Source organism: Neovison vison, chromosome 4, assembly GCF_020171115.1.
Source record: "Neovison vison isolate M4711 chromosome 4, ASM_NN_V1, whole genome shotgun sequence".
NCBI classification, from domain to species: domain Eukaryota; kingdom Metazoa; phylum Chordata; class Mammalia; order Carnivora; family Mustelidae; genus Neogale; species Neogale vison.
Genome location: NC_058094.1, coordinates 215822118 through 215849748, shown reverse-complemented (window position 1 = coordinate 215849748; position 27631 = coordinate 215822118). Strand labels below are relative to the sequence as shown.

The 27631-nt window shown below is 41.0% G+C and overlaps 1 protein-coding gene across 2 annotated transcripts in view; it reads left to right on the top strand.

The window, feature by feature from the left end:
- The window catches only part of CREB3L2 (cAMP responsive element binding protein 3 like 2), a 106260-nt gene extending 100675 nt beyond the window's left edge, over positions 1 to 5585 (top strand). For both annotated transcript variants that reach the window (XM_044246663.1, XM_044246662.1), the window contains exon 12: positions 20 to 5585. In XM_044246663.1, coding sequence (XP_044102598.1) covers positions 20 to 95 — 76 coding nt within the window. In that variant the 3' untranslated portion in view covers positions 96 to 5585. The remainder of the gene's footprint in view (positions 1 to 19) is intronic.
- The last annotated feature ends 22046 nt before the right edge of the window (positions 5586 to 27631 follow it).

Sequence of the window (27631 nt, the reverse complement as noted above, 5' to 3'; positions counted from 1 at the left end):
CCTTTTGGTATCTTTCCAGGGTCAACGCCAAACTGGAGGGGAACGAGACACTAAAAGTTGTAGAACTCGACAGAAGAGTGAACGCCACTTTCTAAAGAGGCTGTCCACCTCCTTTTTTCTCTTCACTCACTCTGCTTTCCTGTCCCCAAACCACCTTTGTCATAAGCTTTTCCTTTTTTGCCTTTGATCTGGACGAAGACATGGGCGAGCCATCATGGCTTTGGATGGGAGGACAGCCTGGGGTTTCCACCTGTGGTGAGAGACCACCTTCCCTCCATCCCATGCCCCCCCGATGAGGGAGCCCGGCCGGCATCCCTCCGTCCCTCCTATTTACCGCCATAGGAAATTGTTCCAGGGTTGGGGCTGGAATAAGCAGGCCCATTTCTACCAATAGTGCCAAAAAGATACTGCCTGATTTTCACTATGGGATGTGACCATCTCTTTGGAGAAGAGATGACTCTTGTTCATGTGAGACCCCAGACTCTAGCCTTGAAAATTCCAGGATGCCTGTTGGGATCTGGCAAAGCTCTGACTGACATCCTGCCTTCCTCAGCCTTGGTCTCTGGTGTGTCTGCACCCTGACAGCCCCGGAAGTTCCAGCGCCTTCAGTGAGCACCCCAGCCACTCTGCCCCATCAGAGCCCTTGCAGATCGTCCTCCCCGCACTGGAGCGAGGGCTCTCCCGTCCCCATTCTCAGGCCGCAAGTGCAATGCCTGAAAGAATCAGGCTTTTCTACTCCAGGCGAACCTGCCCCGTCTTGTTGCTTGTAGGGTATCCCCATCACTGGCGTCCCGCATACCCCTAGGCCTGCCTCCCCGGCTTCTCCTCCCCATTTGTAAATAGTATTTATTAGCTCGCTGAGGCTTCCCTGCTAGCAACCACACTGAAAAGATCCAATGTCTCCCTCCAAACTGGTCTTTGGAGCTAGCTAGGAGGGCACCCGAGCTCTGGGATTCCCCAATCCTCCAGGTGGTGTTTTTTGGTTTTTGTTTTTTCCCATGTTCTGCTTCTTCTTCCTCTTCCTCCTTCTTCCACTGGAGGCTTCTAATTATAATCGGGAAATCCCCTTAAGCTTGTGTCCTCCTGCAGAATGAAGTCAGAGGGAAAGATGGAGTAATGCCTTAATCAGGTCTGTGGCTCTGTGGTCAGAGGCTTTTTCTGTCCTGTTCCCATAAGAGAAGGGAGTCCTTGTCCTTGACAACAGGCGTTTCAGACAACCTTGCTGGCTTGCCTTTCCATGCCTGCTCCTAGCGCCTCGCCACACCCAACCCCCACCACCCACTTCTGCTTTACCCTCCTCTTCTGCCTCAACACAAGGGGTGGGCCTGAGGCCTGGGGTCGGAGTAGGTGACATTTGTGTATCCATAGTCTTACCTTTTATAGTCAGGTTTGGCTACTTTGCAGCTTACCCAAAGAGATACAACCTAAACCCCCCTGACCTACTTTTTTTTTTGTCTGTTTGTTTAATGATTAAAAGTAACTTTTGTAGTTGAAAAAATTCTTTCCTCTTTCATACAAATAAGAAATGGAAATTGCCTTTTTATTGTATAATGTAGAAGATCCCCTTTAAGTGTTTTTCCCTAGCTTGGGAGAGATTTTGTTTAAGAAATCTGCTTGCATTTTGTATTTTATTTTTAGTAGTAGCTGAAGGACCTTTAGCTTTAACTCCTCTCTCTGTCTGTCTCTGTTTCTCTCTCTTTGTGGTCTACACTGTCATTGAAACCTGCACTTACAAGGGATTAAGCCCATGCCTGGGCCTTTCATTCCATATTGGATGCAGGACTTGCTGTCATTAGCATTTTTCCATCTTACCTCATAAGCAGATCCCTGTTCTGTCTGCCTACGTACATCTGGGGCTCCCTGTGAGTGATTCCTCTCTCTCTCTCTCTCTCTCTCTCTCTGCTATGGTGGAAAGTTCCGGACCAGGAGATGTCAAGGGTGTCTTCTCAGTCATGTGTAAAGCTGGATTGGGGCTGTTGTCCACAGTCTCAGGGTCCCCTGTGTTGGGGAGGGAGAGCAGAGGCTGTGTGAGCTGTGGAGGAAGAGGGCTTACTAATGTGCCCCCTCCCCTTGCTTCTCTGCTCTCCATTCCTTCCTTCCCTTCCGGCTCTAGATCTTCCTGGGCCTGGCTGGCAGCAGGTAGTCATGGGCCACTGCTGACCCATCCCTCTCTTTAAAATGCCTTGTAATTATAAGGCAAGGGCACCAATGGGGGCCTAAAAAGGTAAAAAGAAGGAACTCAAGTAGTATTCGGTCAACGAGAAAGGAAAGGTCTTATATTGGGGGCAGAAGTGTGAGCATGGGTCAGCCGAAAGACCTGCTGCGGTGGAACCAGATCAGCTTTTGAAGCCTCCTGGATTAGCCAGGGTGGGAAACCCACTCTCCTGACTGAGGCAGGAGAAGGGACAGGCCAGCAAATGTCCGGTACCTCCCCTTAGTACCTTGAGGATTTTATTTTCTCCCTAGCTACCCTTGCTTGTCATCCCCCTCTCCAGACCTCCACACAGCAGGCCGTTTCCTCTGGGAAACGGAGAACTGAAGCTGTATCTGGAAACAGGAGACATCGGCCTGGGAGCTCCAATGGCCACGTTAAAGGGGGTTCCAAGAACCAACCTTGCCGCTGTTTTGAGCACAGCCTTTGCCCTCCACTCCCTACTTGGACACGTCAAGGGAATGAAACACTTATCCCTTTAGGAGGATGCCAGGGGGTCGAGAAGACACAAAAGAGTCGGATAATGCCAAGTGATGAAGGGATGTGTGCTCCTTTGCTGTTCTGGGGTTAAGCCCCGGTATCGGTGGTTTTGCTCCCCGCAGAGAGCAGTCCCATACCTCTGTCGGTAATGCCTGGTTAACCCTGAAGATTTCAAAGAGAGGCAGACGTTGGCTTCCGAACTTGAGTTTTGAAATCTGTGAGACTGTTAGCATCCCCATAAACCATAAATGATAAATAGGCTACTCATAAGTACATTAATTCTGTTTTTCGTCAGGTAAACAGCGTTTCCTCTTCCTTCTCCTTGATTCCCCTGGTGTAGGAGATGTCTTGCAAACGTGCCGAGAACAAGCGCTTTCTCACTGGCTGAGCCCCGAGTGACCCAGGCACCCCCCAGCTTGGCCCTTTCCACAGCTCTTAACTCTGTGCTTAGAAAAGGATACTGGAGACGAAAGGCCTCGGTGCCCATTTAAGAAAGAATTCCTGTGAAGTGTTAGGACTCTGGAGCCTTGGTCACATCAAGAGAGTGTTATGTAAAAATCTGACAGCTGAACTAGGTTGCTTCTTTTGGTGGGGCGGGGAGAGAGTTGACATCAGCTTAGGCAAAATGAGATCACCTTTTTGTTAATAAAAATGATTTTGATTTGGAGAACTAATCTGTGGGTTGTGAGAGCAGCTTTTAGCTCAACTTATTTACAAACCAACTATCATTCCCATGTTTTTTTCCCTCCTCTCAATCTCTCCGTTTAGCCTGAATGCCAAAAGAGGGCGTGAATGTCAGATGCCTGTAGAAGGGGGGAGTGTTGAAGTGATTCAGCTTCATGAGAGCAGTGAGACCCTGTCCAGAATTTTGGTCACATGTGAGTCATTAAAATTTTTCAACACTTCATGGCCTCTTTCTTCCACGGCCTCAGACCAAGAAAACCACAGAGCGAGCATCAGAGGCCTCTTGGGGCCAGCTCTTGAGCCCTCATCCTGTGGGGCACGTCCTCGAGCCTGACCACCAAATGGAGACATCCCACTCTAGATGGAGGAAATGAACCCTCCATGCCGGTCTTGCTCACGTGGGGGAAACTGGAGATGAAGGAGGAGGCTTTTGGCCTCCCCCTGGTCTGCATGAGTCACAACTTGGGTTCCGTCGAATGCAACCTTTGCAAAACCTTTATTAAAGACCCCGGCTCTCCTGCTTGAAGTGCTGACAGGACCTGTGAAACCATTAGCAGGTAGTGCTCTAGTGAGAGCCATTTCATTGGAATGTTGAGACAATTCGGGGCCATGTGATAGTGTGAGCCCCTCTGGGAGGCCAGTTATAGAAGCCAGTGGGAGGCTGTGAAGGAGCCAGAGATGGATTTCAGGTTTCCCAGTCAGTCAGTCCATCAGTCCGTCAGTCCATCAGTCCATCAGTCAGTCCTCAGGCTTTTCAGTTTTACGGAGGCAGAGTTCTGCATGGAGCCCTAGGGATTGTTGGGGAGTCAGGGGTCTGAGGAGTTTTCATTAATCAATAGCTGTTCAAAAGACAAAAGCGCTAGGCCTCTCTCTCTCTCCTTTCTGACACATGCACAAATGTCCCCCTTGTCTCCAGCACTCATCTGCCTTAAATGTGCCTTATATACATCCGCCAGGATGACTGAAGACTCCTCGGTCCCTGGGAGATGTTATGGATAGCCTTGTGGTATTAGGCTGAAGCAAGTGTGGGGAAAGAGCCTTTTTCCAGGGGCTCAAAAGTGGTTTCCTCAAAATGAACCACGATCAGATTTGCACATCAGGAGAAAAGAAACGCTGTTTTGTCCATTAGGAAAATCCCATTTTGTAGAGCTGCAGTCACATCAGAAACCGGCCAGCCTGGATTAAAGTTATCATCAATCCTCACAGCAGAACATTTTCTCAGGGCCAAGGAACCTGGCCCATTCGAGGATTAATGTTCCGCCTCTCTGTGGCCAAAGATCCCACGCTTAGCACAGGAAAAATCTAGGTGTTGTTTCAAGTTGTCACTTTGGGCATTGTAATTCAGGAATGCTTTATTTTTGTCTTGGTTTGGAGAAGGAGAAGAAATACTATTTCTTGAGCACCTTTTAGGTACTGGGTACTGTGCTTAATACATTGAGGCTTTCCATTTTATAGAGAAAACAGGGCAACTCGTTACCAGGAGACAGGTAGACCACTAAGAGATGTGGAAAGTACAGTATGTGGATTCGGTTAGGCAGATTCCTCTCTGGGAACCTGTAAGGTTGTCCGGTCCCTGTGCTGGGGCCACTGTGTAGCATTCAGCTCTTTGCTTTCTGCTGGAGGTACTCACCCGACGCTCATGTCCTGTCTTGTTCATCTAGTCGCCTGTGAATTCCAACTAGCAGGCTTTACATCCTGGAAAAGAAAAACCAGGGATTTTCGCTCCTGTTCTTTGCTCACCAGCTAAGTGAGAACATAAACTTTCTGCACCACGGACCCATGGCCCGCCCTGCTTAGAGCCTCGCCCTTGCAGAGAAAATGCTTTATGAGTCTATGGAAAGCACCAGTACACCTTGACGAATCGTGAGGGACCCTACTGAAACAATGCTAAGCAGACTCTAGACTGTCATCTCCCGTGAGCTTTAATGGCCATGCGGACAGGCTGAACTTTCTACTCTCTTGTAATAGTTCTGTAGGCCAACAGTGTTTAAGTCTAGACAGATTGTGAGTCTATTATCTGTCATATTGTGCTGTTTTTTTTTTTAATGGCTTTTTAGTCTTTATCATAGCTAAGTAAATACCAAGAATAAAAAAAAGCTTTGTAGGATACTTGTACTTAGTTTGGGGGGAGAAAATGAACTGAAAAATTGTTACGCTTTTGGTGTATTTCCATTTCTTGCGAATAAAAATATTTTTTCTTAATTAGTAACATGTTGTCCTGTCTTCAAATTCTGCTCATCTGGTTTTGAAAGCATTTTTCTTTTCGGAGGAGCGTGGCTTTCATCTATGTGTGCCTAACCATTCTTTTCTGATTATCTAGCTGACAGAAGAGCCTCCAACGGCAATTTGTCTGATATGTAGGACTGAAATCCAAGCCTCCATTGTAGGAATATGGAGACATGGAATTGTTTTCTCAGTCAGTCCCAGGAAGAAAAACAGCGTTCTCTGGAGATTTTTGCCGCCTGACTGCTGAGTTCACTGTCTACTACAACTGTGCACTAATTAGATTATGGAATTCTTCTGATTTGATACTGCTATCCCCATCTTGGGATGCTGGGAATGATGGTCTGGGCTGGAGCCAGGAGAGAAGGCTTTTTCTTCAGACGGACAGTCACAGGGAATGCCTAGCCCAGCGTCGTGCTCCAGAAATTCTAATGAAATGGTTGATAAAGGTCAACACACTCAAGCAGAATCATCATGATTCCATTGCAGTTTCGGCGTTCAAATTTAATTTTCTCCACTCAGAGAGAGTGGGGCTTCATTTAGCCTCAAAAAGAGTACCCAGAATGTTAAGAGATGAAGGCCATGGACTGCGCTTACCTACAAAAGTACCTTTTTTTTTTTTTTCTTTTTTTTTTTAAAGCAGCGTGACTATCCCTGCTTTGGGCCAAAGGGTACATTAGTGTCCTGCTGCCTTTCCCTCTGAGCACCTTGACCTTCTCTTCTATTTACACACAAGGGGCCTTTCCCTGTAAAAGCTCTAAGTAATACATTTTCCCTCTTTTCTTCTTATATTGGGAGCCGATTGTGGAAGTCCCCCTTTTGACATGCTGATATCTGCCCAGTGATGAGTGGAGGGGGCTAATACTCATTGATTTGAGAACATTCTGTATTAATCGTGCCTTTATATTTTTCTGTGAGACCTGTAGAGGGTGGTCGTTCTCATTCCCAAGAAAAGAGGTAAATAAATCAGAGAGCAGATGTCAAAAGGCCCAGTCCTGTGCTTAGGTTCCAGGCTAAAAAACATATCCCAGTCTCTGAAAATGGGAGCCACCAAGGCAAGGAAACAGTGGTAAATACAGTGGGGGAAAGAACCCGGCTGGATACAGCAGAGAAACGTTAATGGGTTTTTGCACAGTTTTATCAACTTGCTAGCTGTGAGGGAAAAGAAGATATTTACTGAGCACCTATTCTGCACCAGGTGATCTTTATGTACTATCTGTGATCTTTATTTCCTCTAAAAACTTTATGAAGGATATATAATTTCCCCCTTTCATAGTTGAGAAAGCTGGAATGTAAAAAGGGTAAGGAACATACTCTAAGTCATACAGATGAGAGAAGTGAGCCTTGCTCTTCTCTAACTCGGAGTACAGAGTCTTCGAACTATGCTGTGCTGTGCTTTAGAGCTTGGAGATTTTTACTTGTCAAAATACAGGAGTTAGCCTATGTCAGATTACAGACCTTCAGCTTGTGCATAAATATTTCTGGTTTGGTCCCACGATGTTTCAAACATTGAAAAATTACCCATTAACTTTCAACATTCAGAGATTTCTCCTAACACCAGATTTTTATCTTCCCTTAGAAGACTGGAGGACCCACTAACTTTGGGTGCCGAGTAATGCGAGCGTTCAGTAGCGTGGGTCGTCTTGGGTGGCCACATGTCTATGCCTCTGCTGGTTCACTCATGTACGTCGTTTCCCGGGTCCTTCTGTCATCTGCATTCACAGGGAAGGGAATCAAGGATAAGATGCTGAATTGATGACAGGACTAGGTTCCCAAAAGACAGGAATTGAGAGGCCTGAATAGGGAGACACCAGGCTATGCCTCATCTGGGCATGTGACACAAATCTATCTAAGTCACCGATGACCCCTCCAGTGGGATTGCTTTTCAAGGTGCCACTGCCATATTGTTTTTCTGAAATTCACAGGATGGAGTTTTAACACAGATGGTTAGATAGATAGATAGATAAAGCATCTCCCTCAAAAGGCCCCTGTCTTTACAGAGGGGGGAGAAAAGAGAAGATGGCTCATCTCAGTCATTTCCTAAAAAATAATCCAAGTCACCGTTTGAGAGGCTGGTTACACTTGACCCCTCATTTGGTGAGCCTGGGCAGGTGGCACAAGTTGATGTTGTCTTCCAATGGCACAGCTGTTGCTAGATCTTTTGGCAACTCAAAAGAAGCATTCTGGCCCCATGAGGAGCCCATGTGTTCTCCTCCTCCCTCTCTGCTGTTGTTTTTAGATGGAGGAACAAAAATAACCATTGAAGAATACCATGAAAGCTGCCAGAGAGGCTGTTGTGCTCTTCTCCAAGAGTCTGTTTCAAAATGTTTAATGTTTCTTGAGTGAAAAGTATTTGGGAATTGGGGCTGCCAGAGTGTTCATTGGTAATGTCCTCCCCAGTATTACTGCAAAACAGATGGTAGGTTGAGTTTCCTGATGGGTGCATGAGACGGTCCAGGTGCTTGGGCTGGTTCCAAGAAAACCCCCCCACCCCAAGAAAAAAATGTAAAAATATAACCACCTACATATTCAGAGACCACCAGGACAGAAAAGATGTCCTCAATCTCCAAATGTTCCCTTGTTTGACTTAGTTATTACTTAAATGCTTTCAAGGGTTGATACAGTTTTTTAACCTCATTTGAGAGAGTATAAATGGTAAGTAAATGCAGAAAAGAAAGTATAGTTGATGTGCTATGTCCGATACTGCACACGTAATTCCATGCAAACCCACCTCAGGGTCAGAACTTGACGACGGATATAAGTTGAACTAGGAGGGGCGCTATAGGGAAAGTCTGAGTAGGGACTATATATATGACATAATGGGGGTAAGAAGAGGTAGAGAGAATGCTGTTGGAACCAATGGCAAAATTTTCCTACAATACAATCAAATTTTTAAATAATTCAGTTATATGGTACATAGCTAAAAAATTAAGTTACTAAAAAGCTCTTATTGAAAAATAGTCCATTTTTCTATATCTTTTCTATCTACCAGTCCTACTTGGAAGGAACCAGTTTCAATTTTTTCCTCATTTATCCTTATACTTCTTTTTTTTTTAAAAAAAGATTTTATTTATTTGAGAGAGAGAGAGAGACCATGAGTGAGTGCGAGTAGGGGAAGGGGCAGAAGGAGAAGGAGAGAGAGAATCCCAAGCAGACTCCAGACTAATTGAAGAGCCCCATGTGGAGCCCACTGAGATCATGACCTGAGCCGAAATCAAGAGTTGGCTGTGTAACTGGTTAAGCCACCCAGAGGCCCCTCTCTATATTTCTAAATAACAAGTTTATGCCGTTAATACTTGATATATCAAATTTAGACATTTGCTATTAGTTATTCTTATGCTTATAACAATTTTTCAACCTCTAGAGCACACACACACACACACACACACACACCACACACACATACTTCTCTCCCCGTTTTCTTCCTACTCCGTCTCTCTTCCATAATCAAGCTTCCTCAAAGATCTGAATGGCTATTGTCCATTCACATGCATTACAATGTACAATGATTGTTATTCTAAATTTGGGAGTCAGGGTAAGGGGATAGTCATTTTCCCAAAGTGTGCTTCAGACAATGGGGGGAGGGACTGGGAAATCGATTTAGTGTGTTTTGACCAATTTAAAAAAAGAGAGAGAAACAGAATGGAATGCAATAGAATGGGTTGGGATGGAAGGAAATTACAGAGTAAAATAGAAAACAGAATGTGCCTAATAGAGGTAACACTGTTCCATGTAACTTTAATTTAAGTTGTGTGGGTATATATCTGAGTATTATCTTGGGCTATAACTTAACAGATATCTTTCTGAGGGTCACAATAAAAAAGTTTTAAATTCTCAAAAAAAATTTAATAACCTCACTGAATCCTCTCTCTGTAAGGAGGTAAGATGACAAAGTAGTTTTTTTGTTGTTGTTGTTACAATTCCCAAAGAGTAGCATATGAATATCTGGGACCATTCAAGCTTCCTAAGAGCAAAGTTTCAGTCCTGCCTGAGGAATGTGACTGAGTGTAGGTGTTCGTGGATCAGTGTGGGGAACAGTACCAGGGAGAACTGGAGTTTAATTAATCCTTCTGTTTAGGCTCCATGCCTCACTTCTGCTTTCTTCTATATCTGGTGGATTAAGTTGTGTTTTAGTTGGATCACCTCAAAGAACCTCCAAGAATTTTCTAGATGACTCAGTACTTGCTCTCACCTACCATCACCTACTTGATGTAGTAAAGGACTAGCTAGCACCACGGACAAGGAGTGAGTGAGTCTTTCTCTCCCTTGCCCCAACTCCCACCTACCTCTGTCATTGCTAAGCCTTTAGTGGTCTCTCGTGCTGTGTTCATTGCACTAAGGGGTGTCTGAATTTTGTACAGACAAAGGCAAAATGGTTCTGCATGTCTGAAAGTAAATGTTATTCATAACTAAGAGCTAGAACTTTTGGCACAAAATTTAAAACAATTTTCAGGCTAGGATAAAAAGTCTATTAGAAGCTGAACATACCCTGGACTAAAAAGGGGGAGAAGATAATATGGCAAAGAGGGGACCTCCCAACAGGACCACATGGCATGTCACCCATCCTTGTAAGCTTTATTCCCTTTGCCTTTCCTGGACACCTGGTTTCCGCAGCTATGCAGGCAGAACTAAGAGGTAAAGTGGATGGCAGTAGGTAGAGACAGATTACATGGTGTATGGAATACCTATTTTTAGGTACCAAACCTGACCTTTCCAATAACAGGTTCATGGAGCCCTGGCTTTGCAATGTATCTCAAAGTTTCTTTTCGTACATGAGGTTGTGACTGTCATGAATTGAGTACAGTAAGAACCTGCCTCAAGTCATAGGAAGCGGGTGTGGTTTGTGTCCTGAATTAATTCACATGGGCAATGTTCCATTCATGTCTAGCTACCACATTTTAAAAACGTGTCTCATAAACCTTCTTAGGATTGAAAAGCTTTTATCAAAATGGTTGTATCAATTTTTTCTTCCACCACCAAAATATGTGTTCCTGCTTCCCAATACTCACACCAATGCATAATTTTTTTCTTTTAATTTTTTCCAGTCTTATGGGTATAAAATGACATCCTGTAGTTGTTAGGTTTGAAGTAGAATACACTTTTTGTTTTTTTCCCAAGGACATTATTTGAATTTTTTTCCTGGACATTTAACTTGAACATTTGAAATTAGTGTTTACTCTCCCTTTGAACAACCTACAGAACTCAGCATGCCTTAATTCTGAGCAGCTCTTCTGTTTTTGTTCAATTTCTGTGCAGTATTTTAGTTGTAAAGTTGATCGTCGTTCTTCACAGATACCTTGTTTGTGAATTTGCTTACTCATTAAAATTTATCTGTAACCCAGAAATCGATATCCACAGCACTTTCATGATAATTCATGGACGTGAACAGGACAGCAAAAAATCTGAGTTGCCTGATGCGCATGTGCCCAGTTAAGGTCAGACAAGGTAATTCTCTGCCTTTCTGTTTCAACTCTCCTATTGTCAACACTGCCCTTTTGGTGATCTATTTGGTGTCATTTTTTCCTCCATTTTTGTGTTTCTGTTGGTGATCTTGCTGTTTAAATGGCCCCCAAACATAGTGTTGTAGTTCTGTCTAGTGTTCCTAAGGGTAAAAAAGCAGTGATTTGCCTTGTGGAGAAAGTATGTATTAGATAAGCTTCATTCACGCATGAGGTATAGTACTGTTGGCTGTAAGCTCAGTGCTAGTAAATCAACAATACAATATATCCAGAAAAAGGAAGAGGAAATTCTGATATGTATGTGAGGTTGCTCTGGAAAGTGTTTAAGTAATATCTGTAATGAATAATGATGCTATTGAAAAGATGGAAAAGCAGCTAAATTTCTATATTTATGAGATGAGGTTCAATTAAAAAACAAAGAAATGAACAAAGAGCATAGTAAACAGCATTATTATGAAGTTGAAAGCCAAAGAAATTTATGGTCACCTTACCTAGGTCAGGATAATGTTAAACCCCTCTCAGCCAATGCTGTTGGCTCATACATTTCAAAAAGCTGCAAGGTGTGAAAATGTTAAACTTGCAAGAGAGGTTAGTGTTGTAGATCAGGAGGCTACAGAAGATTTTTAAAAATACCTGCTAAGTGTTGCACAGGAAAAGGGTTATGCAAAGGTCTTGTCTTGAATTTGTCTGTAATTGTCTTTTATTCTTCCTTATTCTTAAAGAAGATAGTTTTGCTGGGTATACAATTTTATTTTATCTTATTTTTATTGAGATGTAATTGGCATATAACACTATATAAGTTGAAGGTGTACAATGTATTATTTTGATACAGTTATATATATATATATATATATATATATATATATATAGTAGTAGTATTATCACAATAGCCAACATCTCTGTCATATCACATAATGACCATTTCTTTTGACAAGTTTAGATTGTCGTTATCAATCCAGTTATCCTCTCTCAATATTTTGATTCCACTATCTTTAGGGTTCTAATTTTGCTATTGAGAAAATTCTAATTGAGCTATTGAAAACTAGCTTTTCTAGTTCTTGATTATCTGAAAGTTACCTGGCTTTTTCTTCTGGCTGTTTTATGATCTTTTCTTTATCTAATAATAAACTTGTTGTATGTATTGATCCTACTTGAGATTCATTGTGTTCCCTTAATCTGAGAATTGGTGTGTTTCATCACTTTTGGGAATTCTCTGCCATTACTTTTCAAGTATTTCCTCTTCCCCTTTGCTTCTCTTACCGCCTTATGGAATTCTGACTATTCTTACTCCAGGGTTCTAGCTATCGTATTCTTAACTTGCAAATTTTCTTTCTGTGGGCTCTTATTTCAGATCTATTTTCCAAGTTAACAGATCTCCTTATAATTGTCTCTTATCTGCTGTGTCACAGGTTGGATTCTTTTGAAAGTGGAAGCTGGAACTGAGTTTTGGGTATAGACTGTCTATTAGAGATCAAAGAGAGAACAGATCAGGGCTAGATGGAACAATAAGGCAAACAGCAATCGCATCCTAACTAAGCTTTGGATAATCCACTGAGGAGCTCTAAAGCAACTATGTCCCATCAGAGCTGTCCTGCATTGGGATGGAACAGTCAGGGTCTTTGTATTCCTCATTACTCTGTCACTGGATGCAGGGCTCCACCAGTGACCTTGAGAAAGGTAGCTTTCAGCATCTGAGGCAAATTCTGAAGGCGCTGATGCCTGGAGGCTATCTGATGAGCACACTTCTTATAGTTGGATAAGTCCTTCCTTGAAGGGGAATCTTGAGCACATATATTTGAGTCTACCACATATTGTTTAATCTGTCCATTGCATTTCTAATTTCAATTATTATTTTTTCCTGGATCTCCATTTGTTTTTTGGGTGTTTTGTTTTTGTTTTTGTTTTGAAAATGCCTAGTTGTTTTAATTGCCATTTGTTCTTACATCACATTTCATTTTCAACATCTTCTTTTATTTCAAAACATATTAAACACAATTATTTTATATTCTGTTTTTGTATTTCCCAGATCTGATGTTTTTTTGCAGGATGATTCTGCTTTATATTTTCCTATGGTCTCTTCCTCATGGTACCTTGCCTTTTTATAGCCGTTGTGATATTTGATCATGAACTTGTCTTTTTTTGAAACTTACTTGCTGGAAATTCTTTTGAGGACTAGATTTAAACTTTGTGCCTCTAAAGAAGATTTGCTTTTATTTCACAGGTGCCAGGACTCGACCTACCTGCTACTACTTTAAACTGAGTGTTTGCGTGCATATAATTAGCTGTGTTCATATAATTAGTATGAATTCTCAATCCAAATCTACACAAATATAATGAGAAATTTCCTGAGGACACTTTTTTTCTAGTTTTACCCTTTCCTCTCCTACCATCTTCTTCTCCTTCATCTCTCTCCTTCACTGCCACTGCCACGGCTACTGCTTCTCCTTTGCTGCCTCCTTCACCTCCTTTTTTCCTCCTCTTCCTTGTCTTCCACCTACTTTATCATATTTTGTTGCTCACCAAGCATTCGCTTAGTAGTCAGTCCTAACAATCTCCTGTGGTGTGGGGCTTTTTTCCCCTAGACCTTCCACTGGGAATGGAATACTTCAGGTTCTTAGGTAAGTGTGGGTCTTCAGTCCAACTTATCATCCTATTTAGGCTTTATCTTCTATCCTCCAACTCCACAATCCATTAAACAGCCATTCCTAGTTAACAAGGGATCAGCTTAATGAGTGAATCAGACATTTATTTTAAAAATGTTTTCTATATTTTATCCAGGTTCGTAGGTAGTCTGTACCAAGGGAAATGTCTTTGGACAGCTAGTCTACCATATGGTCAGGAATGAAGGCGATTAGCTGTGTACCTTGGAAACCTGTCAAACATTTTAGCCCTCATTTTTGCCATCTTTAAAATACAAGAGCCGCACTGGTTGATATATGGGGCCTTTCCAGCCCTAACATCCTATAGTCCTATATACCTGAGCTCTTCATTATATGAAACAGATTTGTCCTAAAAAGGCAAAATTAGAACCCATAAAAAAAGATGAAAAAGAAAAATGTTTAGCTCGGGTTAAGGAATCGCACATGAATTAACTGGTTCTATAATGACATTCTGCCTAAGAGATATACCTATAATCTTACAGTTACCAAAGGCATAGATCCTAGAGCCTGACATCCAGGGTTCAAAACACTTAACTCTGCAATACACTACCTATATTGTTCTGGGAAGGTCTTAACCTCTCAGCTTCAGTTCCTTCATGTGTAAAATGGTAATTAAAATAGTACCTATGCTTGCTTATTGTGAATATAGAGTGAGTTAATATAAATAATATGTTAGTGATTGTTACATAGTATTCACCAGGTGTTAGCTGTAACTATTATTATTATTGTTATTATTATTATGTATAATTTCCAGACAGAGATTGTTCACAGGGTAGAAGAAATATACCTATAACTTTACACCTTCTTTGAATGATCACAAATGCCACAAAACTTCCCTTAATTACTCCATCATCACCAGATACACCAGAAATCTCTCCCCTCTGGAAACGGCTAAACAGCCATTGGTTCTCCTGCAAGGGCCTTGGAAAACCATGCGACTTTATTAGGTACTAACATTCACTTCATGGCAAGTGCCCATACGATTACTGAGCTCAGGAGAAAGCAACAAGCTTCCAGATCCATGGTTCTCAAACCTGTCTACACGTAAGAATTATCTGGGAAATTTTTTTCGAAATACTGATGCCTGGGCTCCATTCCAGTGGAGTCTGAGTAATTGGGTGTGGGGTGAAGTCAGTGATCAGTATTTATTACATGCTTCCATCCAGACACACTTTAAAACATGCAAATGTTCTTGTCCAGCTGAACAGCTATCTATACATGTACAAAAGAAGGAGCAGGTAGGGAAGAGAAAAGAACTCGTTTGTTGGTTTGGTTTTTCCTTTTTCCATGAAAAAATGAGTGTTGAATGGACAGGTAAGTGGCACCAATCAAGCACCAGGAAGTTAAAATAGGTGTGTGAAATTGTGGGTAGAACAGAGCATAAGAGAAATCAGTAAATGAACTAGAGGTTCAAAGAATTCAGCAAAACCATCGTAACATTTCCCCAGCATTTTCTCAAGCTTTAGGTTAAATTCATGCCTTGGGAGGTTTGAGGGGTATGATAACGTGCACGCAGATTTCAGACTCCCTGACCTTTCTGCTTTATGCTTGGGCAACGCAGCCACTGAAATAACTGTGGCCAAACACTGGCGCTTGATGGACAGTCCATATTGGATGATTCCTAATCGGGAACCTGAGGGACAGTCTAGATGGCTATACTGGGTGGTATTATCCCCAGACCAGAAAGCTGCAAAGGAGGCCTGCCTTCCTCTGAGGTGCCTTGGGCAACCAACTGGCTGAACAAATGGACCATTTTGGAGCAGAGGCTGAAGAAGTTTGCTGGCTGGGAAGGAAGCTCCCTTTTCCTGCTTACCCTGGCAAGAACTCTCAGAATCAGAGGAACAATCAGGATTTTCCCTTCGTGACCAGTCTCTTTGCTGCAAACCCACTGGTAGGAGAAATGATACTATCCTTACCTTTTACTTCTTGACCCTCCACTTCTTTCTGAGAGGCCTGACAGCATGACGACACCGTTGTTGAGGATTACTACAGGCTGGCTGGCACAAGCAGACAAAGAAGCATCACTAGCCATTTAAGGAGACAGAGATATTTGGAAAAGGGAACTCAGACTAAATAATGAGATTAGGCGTTTTCTATGGAAGAACTGAAGACAATGTTAATAAAAATGTAATGAGAGCTCTGCAGGATATTTGCTTAAGCAACAAATTAGAGTTTCTGGCATCAAAAGCAATTCTGAATTTAAAAATTTCTTAGAGACATAAAGAATGTTTATTTTCTTTTGCTTTGTTCCCTGACAATTCTGTGGACATTCTCACAAAGTAGTAATTGTTGGCCAATAGCTTTATCCTTTTCAAACTCAAAAACCATTTTCAGTTCATTTCCTGATTTTTATGTCTTGGGGAGTGTCTATTATTTGCACTGAATTCTTTTTATCTCCCCATATCTTCTTCCAAAGAGTAATGACAATTAAACCAGCCCCATGGAGCTACTGTGTTCAATGTGATTACATATCCCTACCGGATGGCAGAAGCTTCTACCTCATCAGCGGTTGGGGTAACTCTCTAAAAACAATCAGCATTCAGATTCAAAGCAAATGACCAAGTCCATTTGGCAACTCCGGGGCTGTGGGGAACAAACACATCCTTTTTGTTTGAGTTACAACTTTCTTCATAATGTGTTCTCTCCTCTTCCCTTCTATTTCCTCCTGTCTCAATTTATCCAGAGTGGTTTTAATAGTATCATTTCTGTTCTTTAATGTTTATTGAGTAATGGAGCAGGAAACACATCTGTGAACTCTTGACTATGAGACTTCATTTATCCATTAGCTTTGATGAAGTGATCTTTTGGAAATCGTTCAATGTGCAGATTGGCAAACATGCTCATGAAATTACTTTCTGAGACAGAAAAACATCAAAAGGATCCATATCTATTCCTTGGAGAAAGGGAACACACTGGTATCTTGAAGAAGTTTGAAAAGTGTTCTTGATGGCATTCCCCATTCTTCCCTGATGATGATCAACAAGGGAGGAATAAGAAAGAGAAGGAGAAATAGAGAGTGAGAGAGAGATGTGAGAGAAAAATGAAACAATTGATTAGTAAGGGCGCCATTCAGGCTGCTGTAGGACAACAAAAAACGTGATAAGATGGTGGTCTACCTCAGCTTTCCGGCTTCTACCTCATTCATAGTTATTGGATTCTTGGGGTAAGAAACAATCCTAGAGAATTTCTGGTTCAACTTCTTCATTTCATAAATAAGAGAACTAATTAGTATAGAAGTTAGAATTATTCTAGAAGTTGCCTGAGGCCACACAACTGCTTGATGAAGGCAGAGCAGGCAGGGCATGGCTTTTTCATCCAGCGTTCTTTCCACTAAAAAGTCCTTTTGAAATGGGGCTTTGACTGTGGAAGGTGTGGCATAGGTTTTCCCAGGTTTGCCCTATTTTAAAAAAAAAGATTTATTTATTTGTTTTTAGAGAGAGAAAGGCTGAAGGGGCAGAGGGAGAAGGAGAGGGAGAGAATCTAAGGAAGACTTTCCACCTAGAGCAGAGCCCAGTGTGGGGCTCAATCTCACGACCCTGAGATCCTGACTGGAGCTGAAACCTATACTCAGCCGTTCAACTGACGAAGCCAACCAGGTAACCCCAGATTTGCCCTATTTTAAATCCAGTTCCATTTTCTAGCTAAGTGCTCTAGTTGAATGAAAGGAAGTGTGAGTGCTCAGGAGGCGTGGTCTGACTGGAGCAGTACCTGGGGTGAGTCAAACAGAACCGAACCCATTTCCTAGGCATGGTAATAATAATAAAAAGAATATCTTCTTTAACCCAGTGAACTAACTGGGGCCGACTCGAAAGCAGTAAATACTCAGGAAACCTTAGTCTGCCAGCCACCTCAGAAGCAAAGAAACAACTGGCCAATTATAATTGTTGACAGTGGGTGTGGTTTCATCGGATACTACCGGAGAGGTCCTAGAACCGTAGGGCTTAGGGCCCTCAAGTTACTGACACTCAAGGCACAGATAAATAGGAAACAATGAAATACTTTATTGAAGTATGAGGTAGATGCTAAGGAAGGTGTGGTGTAGACTAACGTCCCTCAATGGATTCCAAGAACCTAGAGCTTCTGTTGTTTCTCTTCAAAATTAAAATTTTTGCTTTTATTTATGAGGTTAGCTAAAAAATTAACATAGTATATGTCAGTGCTACATGACCTAGATTATTCTCTCAATACTAAATGGCCTGGGATTTTAGGAGCCCTGTTTACCCTGATCACCCAGTAGCCCTATTTGGTGCCTGCTAGCTACAGAGCAAAGAAGAGAGATGGGATTACTATGTACATGAAACCTTTGTGCTAAGTAAGGCCGAGTGACCTCCGGACAGGCTGTGGGAGCCAAGGCTTTGCAGTAATCGTGGTATAGAAATAGGACCAGAGAGTCGACTAGACTCAAGACACCCATCTCCAAAGAGATTGCCCCGGAGCAAACAGGACCACATTTTTGTTGAAAGTGGTGATTCAGTTGGAGGAAAACGTTATCCATCCTCTATTAATAATGTGATTTTCAAATATTTGGGTTGTGTACGTTTGTATTGTATTTGAAAATTCCTGGGGTTTTATGGTTGTGTAACTACTATAAGGACTTGGTTTGTGTGAAACAATTAAAACGATCATTGGAAGACTGTAAATGAACCTGTAGGCGTCTGTAAGAATCTTTTTTCTGCCTTGAGAGAGTTCAGGATGTGAGTGAAGATGGAGTAACCGTTTTATAATGAGAAACAGTCCTATAAACTCTCAGTACAACAGGAGTTCACAGTAATGTAATAGGAACGGCTTTCAAGTCCCTTGGCCAGCAGAAGCCATGTTGGACGAAGAAGGTTAAATTACTGCAACTCAGGTAAAGACCGGACTCACTTGCAACAAAGGGGGAATTGCAAATGTGCATTCTCAGGGGTGCTCCCCAAGGCTGGATTGGACCGCAGGAGTTTTGCTAATTGCCCTCTGCTCACCAGAGGGACCACGAATACCAAGAGCAAAAGGAATCCTCCTGAGAGAGCTCGGTTCTAGCCAAAGCCAAACTCGGATCCTAAGACAGGAGCGTTTGTCCTCAGGGAACTTCTCCCTCTCCACTCAGCAGCATCTAGGGTGACAGAAACTGGAAAACTCCTTGGCTTTCACTCCACCCTGTAATCCTGCATTATCTTTGATTAATGAAGAGGGAAGAGCAGGCTACAACACCCCGAAATCTGGTGCAGGGCTTGGCCCTGAAGCCTAGACAGTTCCATCAAGAAATTGTTTGCTCCCTTGCTTGGCCACTTACCTCACCCGGCTTCTATTCACTTGGACTCATTGTCTTAGGGGAATTTATTTTTCTTGCTCATTTTCTAAGACTTTAAGTCAGACAGACTTCAATCATTTGAGGTTGTAGCATAATTTGTTGTTGTTTTTTTTTTCCCAGAACATTGTTTTGTTCGTTTGTTTTTTGGTTTTGGGGGAGCAGTTTGTTTTGTTTTGTTTTGTTTTTATCTTTGTTCAGAGGCTTGCCACAAGTTTTTGGGTTTTTTGAAATTTCTATTGCGGTAAAAATGTATAAACATAACATTTATCGGCTTCATCTTTCTAAGTATATGGTGCAGTGGTCGTGATGGTAAATATATTCACAGTATTGTGCAAGCGACCTCCAGAACACTTTCATCTTGCGAAACAGAAACTTAGTACCCATTAAACAACAGCCCTCCATTTCTTTAAAAAAATTTCTTCTTACCCCCCGCCTCTGGTGACCACCATTCTACTTTCTGTTTCTATGAATTTGACTACTTTAAATATACCATATAAGTGGAATTGTAGAGTATTAGTCTTTTTTGTGCTTGGCTTCTTTTGCTTAGCAGAATGTCCTGAGGTTTCATCTGTATCGTCACGTGTATCATAATTTCCTTTCTTGTTAAGGCGGAATAATATCCCATTGTATGGACGGATCATATTTTGTGTATTCATCCGTCAATGGACACTTAGTTTGCCTCTACTTCTTAGCTGTTGTGCATAGTGCTGCTGTGAACCTGGGCATGCAAATCTGTCTGAGGTCCTGCTTTCAATTCTTCTGGGTATGTACACAGAAGTGGAATTGCTGGGGCACATGAAATTTTATTTTTAATTTTTTGAGGAGCTGTCACACTATTTTTCTACAGTGTCTGCCATCTTACTCTGGCAGCAACAGTGGACATGTGTTCCAGTTTGTCTGCACTCTCCCCAGCTCTTATTATTTTCTGGCATTTTGTTTTGCTCTTTTGATAGTAACCATCCTAATGGGTTGAGGTGATAACTCATTGTGGTTTTGATTTCCATTTCCCTAAGGATTAGTGATGTTGAGGATATTTTCATATGCTTATTGGCTATTTCTATATCAGTTTGTCAATTTTTTACCCTTGTTGCTCATACTTTGGTGGCATAATCTAGAAAATCTTTGCCAAATCCAGGGTCACGAGGCTTCTTTTCTGTTTTTTTCTTTTTTTTCTTTTCTTTCTTTCTTTTTTCCTTCCTTCCTTCCTTTCTTTCTTTCTTTCTTTTTTTTTTAAAGATTTCATTTGTTTATTTGACAGAGAAACAAGTGAGAGAGGGAACACAAGCAGGGGGAGTGGGAGAGGGAGAAGCAGGCTTCCCCCAGAGCAGAGAGCCTGATGCATGGCTCAGTCCCAGGACCCTGGGATCATGACCCGAGTCGAAGGCAGATGCTTAACAACTGAGCCACCCAGGTGCCCCTCTGTTTTTTTCTAAGAATTTTGGAGTTTTATTTCTTATGTTTTGGGTTTTGATCCATTTGGGTTAATTTTTGTATATGGCAAAAGGTGAGTGAACAGACTGAATATTTGTATTCTCCCCAGTTTCACATATTGAAGCCTTAACCCCTAATATGATGGCATTAGGAGGTCAGGCGTTTCAAAGGCAATTAGGTTTAGATGAGGTCTTGAGGATAGAACCCCCACAATTGGATTAGGGCCCTCCAAACACAGAACTTCTCTCTACCATGTGAGAATACAGATAGAAGAAGGCTGTCTGCAAGCTAAGAGGAGGGCCCTAACCAAGAACTGAATTCTCAGCACCTTGATCTGGGATTTCCCAGACTGCACTACTGTGAGAAATAAATGTCTGTTAAGATATCCAGTCTGTTAATTTGTTCTAGCAATTTGAGCTGACTACAAGAGTAAGGGTCCAAATTCATTCTTTTGCGTGTGGATATCCAATTTTCCCAACACCATTTTAAAGGACTGTCCTTTCTCATCAAATGATATTAGCACCCTTGCTGAAAGTCATTTGACCATATATATGAAAGTTTATTTCTGAAATCTTTTTTTTTTTTCCTATTGTCCGTGTCTGCCTTGACATCAGTATTTCACAATTTTGATTACTGTAGCTTTATAATAAGTTTTGAAATCAAGGGTGAAACCTCCAACTTTGTTCTTCTTTTTCTTTTTCTTTTTTTAAGATTTTATTTATTTGTCAGAGAGAGAGAGAGAGAGAGCACAAACAGGGAGAGCACAGGCAAAGAGAGAGAGAGAGAAGTAGGCTCCTCGCTGAGCAGGGAGTCTGATGTGGGGCTGGATCCCAGGTCCCTGGGATCATGATCTGAGCCAAATGCAGACGCTGAACCAACTGAGCCACCCTGGCGCCCCTGCTTCTTTTTTAAATTCGGACACATTTTATTTCTTTTTCTTGCTTAATTGCTCTGGCTAGGACTTCCAATACTATGTGGAATAAAAGTGGCAAAATTGGACATCTCTTTCTAGTCCTGATCTTAAAGGAAAAACTTTCAGTATTTCACCATTAAATATGGTGACAGCCATAGGATTTTTACATGTGACTGTAACCACACTGAGGCACTTTCCTTCTACTTCTGGTTTGTTCAGTGTTGTGTTTTGTTTTTTTTTTCTCTCATGAAAAGGTGTTGAATTTTGTCAAATGACTTTTGTATCAAATCAACACTATTTTGTTATGTGTATTTTAAAATCTCTTTATACTGTTATTATGATGTGTTACATTGATTTTTCTATGTTGAACCATTCTTACATTCTGGGAATAAATCCCACTTGGTTATGGAGTATAATTCTTTTAGTGTGTTGTTGAATTATGTTTACTAGTAATTTTTTGAGCATTTTGCATCAATATTCATCAGAAGTATTGGTCTGTAGTTTTCTTATAGTATCTTTGGCTTTGGGCTCAGGATAATGTTGGCTTTGTAGAATAAGTTTGCAAGTATTTCCTTCTCTTCAACTTTTTGCAAGAGTTTGAGGATGATTGGTATTAATTCTTCTATAAATGTCTAGTAGAATTCACCAGTGAAGTCACTGGGTCCTGGGATTTTCTTTATTGGGGGTGTTCTGATTATCAGTGTAATCTCATTTCTAAATAGGTCTGCTCAGATTTTCTATTTCTTTATGGCTGTGTCTTGGTAAATATAACAATTATTTTTTATTTGACCTCTACCTTGCATAACTCATGTTTGATTAGCAGGCATGTTAGATATGGAAGTTTTGAGCATGTGTTTATGACATAGAGGTTAAGTTTTATTAGGTTCTTTGTGTTATTAGAGTCTGACTGAAGTTCCTGGAACTACTTGTTGGATTCAGTCTTGATTCTACAATTTCCCTCACTTTCTGTAGTTAATCTGTTAAATACCTTTGGTTCCATCTCAGTAATGTCTCTCAAATATTTCAGCAATATGTATTTCCATTCCTAGCCCACTGCCATTGCCTTACTTCAAGCCCCTGGTATTTCTTGCATGGATTATTTCAATAACCTCATCACTTGTTTTCATGCTTCTTCCTGTCCAGCTTTGTCCTCTATGCCTTGATAGCTTTTTAAAATTTATATTTAATCATACCATTTTCCCTGCCTAGGAACAATCTGTGCTTTTTATTTGCCTATTTCACAAAGTTCAAAATCCTCAGAATAGAATAGAAAGAGTTCTTAAAGTCTGTAACTTGCCCTCCTCACTTCCTTTACCTCTACTTCTCCCTTGCTCCTCCATTCCAAGTCTGTGCCCATAGCAAAGTATTTGGTATTCTGCAGCATACCTAGATCTTTCATTTTTGCTGTGCATTTGCAATATGTTGGTTTTGGAGGGTGAAATTCTACTCAAATCTTCAGAAACAAACCAAAAGTGACTTCTTCCCTGGGACTCTTCAGACGCAAATTGTTATGTCTTCCAAGGTCATGTTCTAAGGTACTTGAACTCTAGTAGTACATAAGCACCTAGGTCAATATGTCTTGTAATTATTACAGCGTTGCTCCCTCCCACAAGACTCTGACCCTGGAAGAGGAGTATGTGTCCTCAATTTATCTTTTTTTGTTATTTGTCAGAGAGAGAGCACAAGAGGGAGGAGTGGCAGGCAGCAGGAGAAGCAGGTGCTCTATGCATAGAGCCCTATGTGGGACTCCCTCCCAGGACTCTGGGATCATAACCTGAGCTGAAGGCAGATGCTTAACTGACTGAGTCACCCAGACATCCCCCCAGTTTATCTTTGAATACAGTGCCTAACATTGTCCACTACATAGTAGTATAGAGTATCTACTTAATAAATGCTTACTTGATGAATAATTATTTATGCTCAGGGATGAATAACATTAAAGGAAACCTGAACTATACTCCTTGTTCTTCACGAACTAGGTATGTGACTTTCAGTGAGTCATTTGACTTTTCTAGGTGTCAGTTTCTTCATTTGTGAAATGAAAGATGGGAACAGGTAATCTCCCAAATCCTTCCCAGCCCAGACATCTCATTATTGTGGGGTTTATTTGTGCAAAAGACAATCTAATCATTAACATAATTTTATTGTCCATGACTTGCAAGGAAGACAAAACTCAAACCAAATTCTTTAACTCATTTGACTCTGCATTTCATGCTCATTCTTGAGAAAATCATTCTAACTTTAATGAGCTTTCCTGATATTAAAAATGTTCCAAACTTTACTGAATCAAAATTCTTTATGGTATTTATTTAAATTAAATATATAGCTCTGTTTACATTTCCAGCAACTCCAAATCAAAAGTTTAAGATACCTCTATCTTTGGTAGAGAATCAAAAAGATATTTTTGAAAGTACATGGCGTTTAATAATATTTATCTTTAAAATGTCTTACAATTATAATATGACCATATAAATAACTTTGAAAAAAATTGAAGTCATCTCAAAAGCAACTGTTTTCCTATTTGTGCATTCCTTTTCTGTCTCATATACTCATACTTTATCTAATTTCCATGATGACGTCATTCAACTTTATATCCTACTGTTTTCACTTAGCATATCATCAGCAGCTTTTATCATTTCCACATTGATTCATAATTATTATTTTAGAGACCTGCATAATATTCCTTCAGTGGACATTGGGAAATTTACTGAATTATCTTCCTGTTGTTGATTTGTTAGATCTCCTCCTCATTGATATAAACAATTCTACAATAAATATCTTCCATTTCTCAGAATCTTCATACTAAGGACTTTTGCTTGGGATCCATTTTTCAGGAATGGAAGTATTTGGTAAAAGAATAATATTGTTAACTTCATAGTTACCTTTGGAAATTATTTGCAAAAATACAATTTTGCAGGGTATAGTCCAATTACCCAATTTGTTTTATGTTATTGTAATATTTCAATCAATACGTTAATTTCTTTCCTGGCCTCATTTGTGCCAACTAGAAGTTACAAATGCATTTGGCTGCAAGCAAATGAAAAAATAAAATAAAATAAACCCAGTCAACAGTGGCTTAAACAGATTGGAGTTTAATTTTTTCTTGGAATGAAAAGTCTAGTTGTAGGCGAGATATCCTAGGCTGGCAAATGCTCAAGGAAGTCATTGAGGACCAAGGACCATCACATCTGACTCTTCCATCCTTAGTAAATGGTTTTTTGTCTTCATGGTTGCAAGATGGCTATTATACCTCCAGGCATTGAATTGAAGAAGAAAGAAGGATAAAGGACTAAAGTGGCATATTATCTTTTTGTACTAATAAAGCACTTTCCCAGAAGCCCCATCTGGTTATTTTGGCTTTGATCTCATTGTTCAGAACCAGGTCACATCGTCACACTTCACTGCAGGGCAGATTGGGAAAGAGAGTATTTTATCTTTTAAAATCTTTGTAGTCTAGGAAGATGAGGATAGAAGGGGATGTGAATGGTTTTTGAGTATGAAGATCATGGTGTTGACCCATTAATTTCATTGCTTTCAGTGAAAAATACATGTTCTTCATTTATTATAATTAAATGGTAAACTGGTTCAGGGAATTTTTTTCAAAGACTTTATTTTTAAGTAATCTCTCTACCCAATGTGGGGCTTGAACTCACAACCCCAGGATCTGGAGTCACATGCTCTACCAACTGGACCAGCCAGGTGTTCCTTGTTCAGGGAATTTATTGAATCCATCTTTGAATCCTCAGCATTAGCATAGTGTTCATATACAAGAGGCTCAAGAAATGTTTGTAATATGTTGAAAAATAAAGGTTTGATCCTTGAAATTTAGGAAAAGTTCATTAAAAAGTCATTTTAGATTAGTCTCAGTTTCTTTAATATGGTTTCTTGTCTGATACTAGGGGAAATGCCATAGAAATAGAGTATTGGACATAGTCCCTCTACTGAGCTTTGTAGAGAAACAGGGAACTATGGATTCAGTAAACATCCAACTTGATGTCTTAATTTGGATTTAGTAACTATTCACAAAAGTTATTGATCAGAGCACTGGAATACTTAGCACAAAGACAGCGAAGTCTTTAGGTTTTACTTGATAAATCGCTAAGTGCCTGGAAAGGTGTATGTCCCATGTAGACAATTAGTAACTGCTTGTAAAACAAATGACAGTCCGTCTAGAGTGAGTTTTCTGGGACTACACAATGCATTCCCAACTTTGTCCTTTTTAGGACCTTTATATGTGAAATCACAGTATATTGCAGATCGGACCAGCTCTGGCTAAGGAGCCAAGAGGGACTTTGAATGTAATGAATGACAGACTTGAGATTCCAAAGAATTTAGACTGAATCATGGTCGGCTCACAGCAAGAGGAACTTTAATGGAAATAAATGTTAATTTCTTTGGTGCAGCTTCCAAACAAGCTGCTCAGGAACAGGAGCACCATGAATTATATTAGTTGGGAGCGGGATGTGCCAACAATTAGAATAAGGAACAATAATTTTAAATGGGAAGAATTTTATGAAATAGCCTATTGAAAATGACTGGGTTGACTTCCTTGTAACTTCAGCTGTTCAAGGTTAAAATGGATCATATGAAGGTTTACCATGGGAGCACCGTACTGGGATGGAAGCCTGGACTGAATGCTGTAAAGATTCCGTCCCTCCTGGACATATCATAGTCTACCTTTATTTAATTCTAGCTTAGAGATAGATGTACTAGTGAATTTCTTCCAATTCCTATCAGTAGAACCTTGATGATTCTTCTCCATTCTAATTCCTCAGGTTTCCACTGCAGCTTCATATTTTGGATGGCAAAGGTGTGAGCCTGAGAATCAGGCGTTTAACACACATTCCTCATGTCGATCCCTCCTTCTTCCCTTATCAGCTGGCAAATTTACAACCCCAGAACCTTCCTGATTGGCTCTCTGATTTTCCTTCTAGGTAGATGAATGCTGGATAATATTTATTCATTCATTCAGTAAGCATTTGTTACATACCTACTATGTGCCTCGTACAGTTTTGTTGAACATATTAGCTAAGAGAGAGCTCATGTTCTAGTAAGAGAAGGAAGACAGAATTAAATAGACAACATAAGTTAGACAATGGGAAGTGCCATGAGAAGATAAAACAAAGTTCTATGTCAGCTATGGCTGAGAAAGGCATTTTAGGGAGTGTCAGGGAACCGTCTCTGAAAAGGTGATACATGAAGACAGACGTGAATGATGAAAAACAGCAGAGTATATAGGATCTGGTTTATAGGGTCTCTCCAGAATGGCTTGGCCCCGCCTGTCCTCCTACCCCTTTGTCTATTCTTCTGGCTAACAAAGAGCTCCCTCCATTGACATTGACATTGTCTCCTATCCTAACTCTGCCTGCCTTCTTTCTCTTCTCCAAGGTGGGCTGAACTCTGGCACAGCCTCCTCTGAGATGGTATTGGCAGGGGACTCAATAGAATGGTGCTCAGGCTCAACCTGTATCTATCCTTAGAGGTTCCTCCCATTACTTCCAGGAAGGGATGAGGAGTCCTGCTGTGGGGCAGAGGTCTGGGTTCCTCAGCAGTTGCCATAATGAGCGAGTAACACAGTCAATGAGTGAGGGCGAGTTAATTCCTTAAGGAACAAACTTCAGCCAGTGAGAGACACAGGACACAAGAAGAAAGTGGCAGAAAAATTCCTCTTTCTCCAGCATACAGAGTGTTCCCAGCTGCCATGATGGTGCAAATCCCGTTTGGAAGAAGTTCTGGGGACCAAGCAACAAGGTATGTTTATTTGTAAGGATGCAGTCATTTCATAACTCACCAACTTGAATTTATTTTCCCTGCCTTCTTCTCTTTTCCCTTCCTCAACGGCTGGGATTATAATTCCCCATAAAGCCTTGGTTTGTGAGATTTACACCACGATCTGTTTTTAGGCGACCCACACAAAAACAAACATCATGGAAACATTTGGGGGGGAGGTGGGTAGAGCCACAGTTCCCAACTGTGCATGGAGGTGCTCAGGATTCTGCAATGAATTTACAGGGGCATTTCAGGATATTTTAAATTTTGAAGGGAAACACAGTGCTATTCAGCATCTCATGCGAACTACTAGCTCAAGGAAGTTGACAGTTTCAACACCAGATCAACACTACTTTCTTTCGATGACATCATTATCTTGGCAAAGCTGGGCTTTCAGTGCTTGGAAGGGGAGGTGAACCATGAGAGACTATGGACTCTGAAAAACAATCTGAGGGGTTTGAAGTGGTGGGGGGGTGGGAGGTTGGGGTACCAGGTGGTGGGTATTATAGA